Source organism: Mercurialis annua, linkage group LG8 (genome assembly GCF_937616625.2).
Source record: "Mercurialis annua linkage group LG8, ddMerAnnu1.2, whole genome shotgun sequence".
Taxonomy (NCBI): domain Eukaryota; kingdom Viridiplantae; phylum Streptophyta; class Magnoliopsida; order Malpighiales; family Euphorbiaceae; genus Mercurialis; species Mercurialis annua.
Genome location: NC_065577.1, coordinates 9,351,379 through 9,361,203, shown reverse-complemented (window position 1 = coordinate 9,361,203; position 9,825 = coordinate 9,351,379). Strand labels below are relative to the sequence as shown.

Below are 9,825 nucleotides of genomic sequence, written 5' to 3'. Positions count from 1 at the left end.
TGACCGGTCTTACCAAAATTTAAACCGATTCGAGTAATTTGATTGAATATCTTTCTAAATTATAGATGGATACTTATTATTTAATTATTATATATATTTTTAGTAATTAAAGCATTTAAAATATTAATAAATTATGTCTACAATTATGACTGTGACGAGCAAAATACATTATTTGTACATAGACATTAATTTACTATTTCTACATAGACATTGAAAAATAAACTTTTTTTTTATAATTGGAGAGGGGGAAGCGCTTGTAGGAGGATTTGAACCCACGACTTTAGCATTTGCTGTCCAGCGCTTATACCATTTGAGCTACAGCTCGTTGGTAAAAATAAACTATTTCAACAATTAGGGAATATTTATCTTTTAGCTAATACTTTGCTTATTTTGTTAGATACTCCAAACAGATCAGATGGGTAGACAAATTGTAATAGATGGATAGTTAAGTGACCTCAGAAAATAGAGAAATACTTGTTGCCACGTGTCGATATACGAATAGTTTATATTCTTACCTGGCGAAACTGGTTCAGACAATAATTTCTCTAGAAGATTGATATACATCATATATAGCCAGCTTTCAATTAATTCACACAAGAGAACGTATAACATTTTGCTTGTTTAACAGTAATTAATTAAGAGACACAGAAATAATGACTTTTCAATGATATTCCCACTTCGAGTTACTCTATAAATAGGGAGAAGAAGGTGGAGAAGAATCAGAAGGAAGAAGAGTAAGAGAAAAATAATAATGGAAAGTGTTATGAAACCAATTAGAATAATGAAAAATGGAAGAGAGGAAGAGGATGGTGGAGAACCATTGAGTCCAATGTCTCGGCTATTTCACAAGCCTGATTCCAACTTTTACATCATTGCCATGTTAGGGTTTGCTGCGCCGATCAGCCCAGATGTTGTCAAACTCCACATTGCTCGCACTTTCCCTAAGCACCCTCGTTTCTCTAGTTTGCAGGTAAACAATGCAGATCACTTGCTTTCATGTACTATATTTATGTTTATACTCTACTTCTGCATTTGTGTAGTTTGGTTATCAAATTTCGAAAATTCATGGACCTATCCTATGAGGTGTTAGAGAAATTAGAAGAAAGAGAAAATAATGAGAAGAGAGAGAAAATTGTGTTAGATTTTCTAACACCTCATTGGATAGGTGCATGGAAAATTCATGAACCGGGATTAGGTAAGAATTTCCCATCATATTGTGCTTTTAGTGACTCCAACCGTTTTTTCGCTATAAAATTTCAAATTTGATTTTTTTTTGATAATTAGGGAAAAGTGAGACTCGAACATGAGACCTTTTATAAAAGTTGGCATTTAAAGCACCATCTTTCATTTTGTTTCAAACCTATCACCAGAGTAGAATTCAGTGTATTTTTCTGACTAAAAATTATTAATCATACATACTTTAACTGAAAGATAATAATATTTGATGTCGATTTATTATTTGGTTTTTCATTAATGATTTAGTGAAAATTTTAGTAAACAAAAATACACTGAAATGAAAATTTGAAAAAAAAAAATAAAAGGTCATGATTTCATTTAACAACTTTCGAAGGTCGTGATTAAAATGAAATTTTGTGTGCATATCGTGATTTTTTATATAATTAACCCTTTAAAATATATAGTGTCAAGCACATCAACTGATTTTGATGGGACAAATTATTTGCATAAAAGTTATAATTTTGGTATTATTTGATAGAAATATATCATATACAATGTAAGACATGATAAAAGTTTAGTATCACTCGAGCCACTTATTTCATTGTCATGTAATTAATGCAACTGCGACAACAGAAAATATAATTAATGAACTTGGACAAAAACAATGTATGAGCAGGTTGTGGACGAGAAAAATGGTGGAGAGTTAAGATGGGTTAAAACAGAAGTAAACATAGACAACCATGTAATAATTCCAAAGCTCGATCCAAACATGGACTCTCCGGACAAGTTTGTCGAAGACTATGTCTCTAACCTCAGCAAAACCACAATCAGCATGTCCATCCCTTTGTGGGATTTTCATGTCCTGGAAGTGAAAACCTCTGAAGCCGAAGCCACCGCGGTTTTACGAGTTCACCATTCCATCGGTGATGGCATATCTCTCATGTCTCTTTTGCTTTCTTGTTCTCGTCAAGTGTCGGATCCCGAATCTCTTCCGACCATTCCAACTGCACGAAAATCAAATGGGAGCAAGAAAAATAACGAGTCTTTATTAGGGTTTCTGCGTTTCTTGTTGATCAAGCTAGGGTTGCTGGTGCTTCTGTGTTGGAATACTGCTGTGGATGTGGTAATGTTTGTGTTAACATATTTATTCTTGAATGATACCGCAAACCCACTTAAAGCTCAAAGGCTTGGACCTTCTGCTAGGAGATTTGTTCACACAACATTATCTTTTGATGATGTAAAGTTGGTCAAGAATGCCATGGCTGCAGTAAGTATTTAAATCAAATCAAATTAAATCAAATTAAAATTCCGAGAGTGTATTTTCAAATTGAACAAGTCAGTTCGATGTTTTTCGGTTATCTTTGGTTTGGTTTACGTTAAATCCTATCTAAAATGTTTTTATGCCAAAACCGAACTAAACCAATCCAAACCGAATATCAAAATTTAATTATCTTAATAAATTGAACCTAACTAAATTTGTCAATTCGATTAGGTTCTTCAGTCGATTCTGCACACCCCTGTATATATAATAAGATATTTAGAAACACGTCAAACTCATTTTGTTGTTTTTTTTTCTTCAGACTGTCAATGATGTGTTGGTTGGAGTTACACAAGCTGCTTTGTCTCGTTATCTCAACAGGAAGTATGGTAAGTCCAACTAAATTTAGAACTTAATCAAATAGACATTTTTAATGTAGGTGGTGTGATCTAGTGATGGAGACTCTCTTTTAAATCAAATTGAATCGAATTAAAATTCCGCAGTCAAATGTAGTCGATTACCATTTTATAAAAAAAAAAATCTTATCCAACATTCAGCAATTAAATGTAGTCACCAACTCATGGTGTTCAAATTGGTACTAATAAATTTCTTTTTAGAATTATGGTGAATTCTTTTTTTTCTTTATATTTATTATGGTGAAATTTTAAATTACTACTCTTATAGAATATTATTGATAATCAAATAATAATAATATTAATCGAGTTCGAGCTTTAGATTTTTTTTTCTGCGCATTGATGGGCTTTGCTAGAGTTAAAGTCTGCATTCCCATCAAATTGATAGTTTTGTCCAAAATCAAATAAATTATTTTTTTTAATTTTTATAACTAAATCGAATAAAAAAATTAATTTTTTAAAAAATTAAACATTAATTTTTCAAAAAAAATTAAACAGCAAAAGAAAATACATAAAAACTGATTTCATATATATAGCAGGTATAGAAGATGGAGATACAGGTAGAGGGAAAGGTAGAGGGAAAAACAATTTGCCAAAAAATATTCGTTTCAGAGCTACTTGTTTCGTCAACATGCGACCATTTTCAGGAATCCAAGTGAGTATTTATGGGTAATCGATCTTGAATATTATTCAATTTCTTTTTTTTTATTTCCGCAACTAAATTTTGATTTATTTTAATTTAGTTATCAAATTTAAACCTTTTAATTTGTCTTTTACATTTTAATTTTATTCCAACATGAGCTTCTCATAAGAAGTAAATATGGCAGTTGATTTTTTATTTTTTTGAAAGCTGCCTATATATGAATAATTTGATATAAAACTCCAAGCTAAAATGAAATTATACATATATGATCATAAAATTTCAGAAAAAAATTCTCGCGTGAAAAATTCCGGCTTTCACACGCATTGCATTTTGACTGAATCCATTGAAATAACATCAAAGTTCAGTAATTAAAACTAAACGAATCAAAATGCAGTCACCAAAATACAATAAAGAAATAACTTGAATATCTCAAAAATCATTATTCAAATATTTGCACATGCAATTTCATATTCATAATTTAATAGTAAAAATATTGTTATATTTAAAATTAATTGAAACAGACTTTCGAAGAAATGATCAAAAAAGGGTCGAAAGCGAAGTGGGGAAACTATATAGCTTATCTATTATTCCCTTTCACCATTGCATTGCGAGATAATCCGTTAGATTACGTACGTGATGCTAAGCTTAATTCCGACCGAAAGAAAGCCTCCTTGGAAGCTAAATGCATTTATTTCATGGCTAGACTTCTCCTCAAATTTTACCCTACCATGGTACTTTATTCAATAATTATTTTCTAAATTAATAAGAAAATTATCTTATTTCAAATTAATTCATTGTCATTTTCTATGATATTTATATATACTGAACAGACCTGCGGCTTTCCAACACAAACATCAATTTGTTATTCAAATGTACCTGGTCCTCAAGAACAAATCTCCTTCTGTGGATATCCACTGGCTTTTATAGCTCCATCTTGCTGTGGCCAACCCAATGTAAGCATACTCATTTATTCAATTTTGATTCATAATCATTTGTCTTTTCATAATAACAACTAGCAGATATAGTTCAACTTCCAAATATACTATTCTCTCCGTTTTATAATATTTGTCGCATATGACTTTAACACAAAAACAACAATTGATAACTGGAACTTTGTTTTACAGGCATTGTTTGTTCATATAGTGAGTTACGTGAACAAGATCAAAATAATATTAGCAGTTGACGAAACTATAATTCCTGATCCTTACCAACTCTGTGATGATTTTCAAATTTCTCTCAAGCTCATCAAGGACGCCACACTCTGATTGCTGAAGGCCTACTTCTGAAGTTATCTAAAATAAAGATGCATATGTCGTATTAGTTGCTTTTATTAAATACTAAATGTAATTTATGTGAAATTACATTGAATAAATGTTGCATGTTTCGATTTTCAAAAAACAAAAATCATCCGTAGTCTTTAAATTGACATATGATTTGTACCTTTCTTTCTGTTGCGCAATGATTATTATTTATAATAAATAAATGTCATTTGTGATAGGTTTCTTCCAATATTAATCTATTATAAATATAATAGTTCAACAAATTATATATATTCACTAAGGAATACTAGAATTAGCAACAAAATAATTTTACAGTTAAGATATTAAAATTGTTACTGTTAATATATAACAAGAAAATAGTATATTCCACACCCGAAGAAATCGAAGGGAAATCCAAGGAAAACGTCGCTCGAATCAACTTTTCAAAAATTTCACAGAAAATTTTGTTAATCTCTCATGTATGGATAAAGGAAAGCAGCAGTATGCTCAACAACAGCCCCATCAGCAGACTCAGCAATGGAGTTACCGACTGCCGGCTCCTCATAATGGACCTCGTCTTCTTGCTCGCCCTCACAATGCACTTACCGCTTCTTCTTTAGATCCATCAATGATTGAGCAGTTTCAGCAATTTCTTGCATCTCAGGCGCATGCCATGTCAACTTCATCTCAAATAGGTTTGTCATCTAGTTCGTCAGGTATATCTTCTTCCTCCTAGATTTTAGATTCTGGTGCTTCGAATCATATGTCACTTAATTTGTCATCTTTTACTTATTTGACCCCTAAAGTTTATGTTCCTATCATGAGTGCTACTAGTACACCTATGCCCTTGCAAGGTGTTGATTCAGTTATTGCACCTTCTTTGTCCTTATCTAATGTTTATCACATTCCTAGTTTACTTTAAATCTTGCTTATGTTGGTCAAATTTGTGATAATGGTTGCTTAGTTTCCTTTTCTTCTTCTGCTTTTTATGTTCAGGATCCAAAATCTCAGGAAGTGATTGGGACCGGCCATAGGGAAGGAGGACTTTATATATTGGATCAGCTCAAAACTCCTAAGATTGCAGCTGCTGTTCCTGGTGTGGATGTTTCGTCTTTTCGTTTGAGTCAGTCTTCTTCTGTGTTTTATTTATGGCATTCCCGCCTTGGTCATGTCTCTAGGTCTCGATTAAAATTTTTAGCGTCTACAAGAGTTTTAGGAGATTTGAAAACTCGTGATATTTCTGATTGCAGTGGTTGTAAACTTGCAAAGTTCGCTGCTTTGCCTTTTTCTAAAAGTAATACATTTTCTATTGCACCTTTTGATCTTATTCATTCTGAGGTTTCGGGACCTTCTCCTATTTTTACAAAGGAAGGCTCTCGTTATTATGTCTCTTTTATTGATGATTGTACTCGTTATTGTTGGATTTATCATATGAAACGTGGCTCAGATTTTTTTGGCATCTATAATGAGTTTCGATCTCTTGTGAAAATTCAACATGCAGCTTTTATTAAATGTTTTAGATGTGATTTACTAGGCAATACTTCTCATGCTTTTAAGGAACTTCTTGCTTTAGATGGAACATTTTACCAAACTTCTTCCATTGATACTTCTGAACAAAATGGGGTTGCTGAAAGGAAACATAGGCATATTCTTGAGACTGCTAGATCACTTTTATTGTCTGCTAGTGTTCCTAGTGAAATTTGGGGGAGGCATCTCTTACTACTGTTTATTTTATTAATAGGATTCCTACTTCTCATGATTTTGGGTTGTCTCCTTATGAGAGATTGTATGGTAGTCCACCAGATTATTCTTTTCTTTGTGTTTTTGGTTCTACATTCTTTGTTCTTCTTCCTCATGTTCAACGGAGTAAATGAACTTCACGGTCTGCTATATGTGTATTTCTTGGTTATGGTGTAGGACAAAAGGGATATCGTTGTTTTGATCCAGTCAGTCATAAGTTATATATTTCTCGTCATGTTGTCTTTCTTGAACATATTCCTTATTTTACAATTCCTGACCGCCTCATGGTATATCTATGTCTGATCTTGTTTGCATTGATCCTTTTACTGATGATGATGATGAGCTACCTCCTGTTGAGAATTCTGACACTCCTATTGTCCCCTCAACTACAGTCTCTACCCAATCATCTTCTAAGACGGCGGATACTACTGAACATCGATATCCTGTGCGAAATCGTAAGTCTACTAGACAACCTGATTTTGATTATTCTTATCTTTCCAGCTCATTTTCTTCATTCCTTGCTTCTATTCATTGTCTTTCTGAGCCTACATCTTTCAAAGAGGCAGTTCTTTCCTCTTTGGCAGCGTGCTATGGCTGAGGAGCTAACTGCTCTTCATCAAACCCATACTTGGGATTTAGTGTCTCTTCCTGTAGGAAAACGTGCTATTGGTTCTCGTTGGGTCTCTAAGATTAAACTAAAGCTGATGGATCTATTGAAAGATATAAAACTCGCTTGGTTGTTAAGGGTTATTCTCAAAAATATGGTATGGATTATGAGGAGACTTCTGCTCCTGTTGCAAAAATGACTACAGTTCGAACTCTTATTGTGGTTGCTTCTGTTCAACGTTGGGATATCACTCAAATGGATGTTAATAATGCCTTTCTGAATGGCGACCTTCATGAAGAAGTCTATATAGTTCCTCCTTCTGGTATTGATCATCAACCTGGTGAAGTCTGTAAACTTAGGAAGGCTCTTTTATGGTCTTAAACAGGCTTCACGTGCCTGATTTGAGAAATTCTCTACTGTGATTACTTCTCTTTGTGCTTGCCTGAGTAACCATGATTTTGCTTTATTTGTCACATGTACCTCGGCTGGTCGAATTTTGCTTTCTCTTTATGTTGATGATATGATTATTACATGTGATGATGTTATTGGAATTAGCTTGTTGAAGTCTGAGTTGACTCGAAGTTTTGCTATGAAAGACTTGGGTCCCCTTCGTTACTTCTTGGATATTGAAGTTGCTTCTTCTCCAAAAGGGTATCTTCTTTCTCAATCTAAGTATATTTCAGATATTTTTGGGCGTGTTCGCCTCTCGGAGAATAAGACTGTTGATACTCCTATTGAGCTCAATGCGATCGGTACTCTATTTCTGATGGGTCTTCATTGCCAGATCCAAGTCTTTATAGAACAGTTGTGGGAAGTTTGGTTTATCTCACTATCACTCGCTCTGATATTACATATGCTGTTTACATAGTCAGTCAGTTTGTTACTGCTCTTGCTATATTGAGTTATCATTTATCACTGTGATTTATGGCCAATTTACCGAGTGCTTATCCTATGCATTATTTGTGCCATGTCATATTTACAACAAGTCAATGAGCATTTGCGATAGGGAATTTTTCAATTTTTAAATTATTATTTATTTTTTTTATTATCAATTTTTCCATATGGCTAACGCATCATTGGCGTGTTGCACGAATGACATGGCGCAATGGTTGCGTGTAATAATTTTTCCTATTCACCACCCTCATGGAATTTTTACGGGAGGAATATATTAAAAAAACTACTTTACTCGTGTATGAATTCATAACATTTAATTAAAATAAAAAAGTTTAGGCAAAAGTTTTATGTAAAATTAAATGAAAATATTAGATAATAATTCAATACTAAATTTCACTGCAATAGAACTCTAGTTAATACATGAACACTAAAAATAATAAGTGCTAATTAGTTAGACCAATTTACATGAACCAAAAAAATTTAAATATAAAAAACAGAAGTTATCCTATATTTACATATTAATAGTAAAAGAAGTATGAGAACTTAAAATCTTGCCGAAGGCAAACTATTCTGAACATGAAAAATTCATCAACCTAGATCAACGTATCACCAAACTTCAAAAAAAAAATTAAAATTAGTTTAAGCAAATCTGAAACCTGATCGGGTTTAGATAAAATATACTCAGTTTTTATAAACATATGTAATGTAGTAGTTTATGCAAGTAGGAAACAACCACAATCCCACCAGCCTCATACAAGGATATATAGTGTTAGAGTTAAACTAACAATATATTTGTTAAAATATAATATTAGAGTTTTGCTCTGAATTTTCATTGATCGTAAAACAATGGAAAATATGTGGCTACAAAACTATCACATTTTCTACTTTAAAACGAGGCCTAATGCTTTAAATTCTCTCGATCTTTTAACCCCTTTTCAATCCTCTCCTGACGTTAAAAACTTATCAATTTTATTCTATTTTGCATTTTTGTGTTTCAATTGTACCCTGAAATATTAAATTAACGTTTTTTTTTATTTGGAAAAAATTTTAAAAACATTCTCCATGTCTAGCATATATTAATTGTATGTTTTTAAAATTAGTTAAATTAATTAAAAATTTAAATTAGTGCTAATTTGATTATGGTTTTTAGTTAGTTTTTAAAAATAAAAGACTTATCTGTACTTTTTTGAATAAAAAAGAAGTTAATTTCATCTTTAAACTTAGTTAATTGAATATTTCATCATTTAAGTAAAAAATAATAATAAAAATTAAAAAATTGGGGTACAATTGAAAACAGAAAGTTTAAAAGTGGATAAAATTGACAATTTTTTAACGTCGGGATGGAATTGAAAAAAAGTCTAAGGTAAGGGGTTTTTGAGCGATTAGACCTTAATACAATAATGATAATCATGAAACTGCTATTCTAAAAAAAATCTTACAAATTGCAAAATCCGTTTTTTAAACAAAATCAAAAATAAATCTATGCTAAAAATTACCAAATCTTTGAATCACATTACTATTATTAGTTAATTCATAACATAATATTTCAAATATTTAAGAGTTTACAAGTCACAACATCAAACATAATGAACACATAAGAACTACTGCAAATAAAAACATTTAGATAATTATATTGTTATTAACTAGAGAATAACTCCATACCTGGTTTTTTTTTTTTGATGAAAACTCCATACCTTGTTATAAGTGTCTATATAATAAACATAAACCCCCTAGAAACATTCCAATTCCTAAAACGAATACTTAATTCCAAAAATGTTCCACGGCCACAGTCATAGGCATGCATTTTGTAGTTCAATAATAGAATTATCTCAGCT

At 31.8% G+C, this 9,825-nt stretch overlaps 1 protein-coding gene across 2 annotated transcripts; it reads left to right on the top strand.

Annotated features, from left to right (window-relative positions):
- Window positions 1-743: 743 nt before the first annotated feature.
- Window positions 744-4,848, top strand: LOC126660916 (wax ester synthase/diacylglycerol acyltransferase 11-like). Of its 2 annotated transcripts, none has more exons than XM_050354634.2 (7): window positions 744-970; window positions 1,853-2,443; window positions 2,757-2,823; window positions 3,384-3,502; window positions 4,012-4,221; window positions 4,321-4,443; window positions 4,615-4,848. In XM_050354634.2, exons 1-7 carry the CDS (start codon window positions 752-754, stop codon window positions 4,753-4,755), a joined length of 1,470 nt encoding a protein of 489 aa, XP_050210591.1. In that variant the 5' UTR covers window positions 744-751; the 3' UTR covers window positions 4,756-4,848. The 2 variants fall into 2 exon arrangements, with proteins under 2 accessions (XP_050210591.1, XP_050210592.1); XM_050354635.2 differs by having other exon boundaries at window positions 745-970; window positions 3,387-3,502.
- Window positions 4,849-9,825: the final 4,977 nt, after the last annotated feature.

Excerpts from the sequence above, each read along its gene's own strand:
- LOC126660916 (XM_050354634.2), top strand. The coding sequence starts at position 752 with ATGGAAAGTGTTATGAAACCAATTAGAATAATGAAAAATGGAAGAGAG. Across the intron at positions 3,503-4,011 it reads GACCATTTTCAGGAATCCAA|ACTTTCGAAGAAATGATCAA; the intron begins GTGAGTATTTAT and ends TAATTGAAACAG. Across the intron at positions 4,444-4,614 it reads CTTGCTGTGGCCAACCCAAT|GCATTGTTTGTTCATATAGT; the intron begins GTAAGCATACTC and ends TTTGTTTTACAG.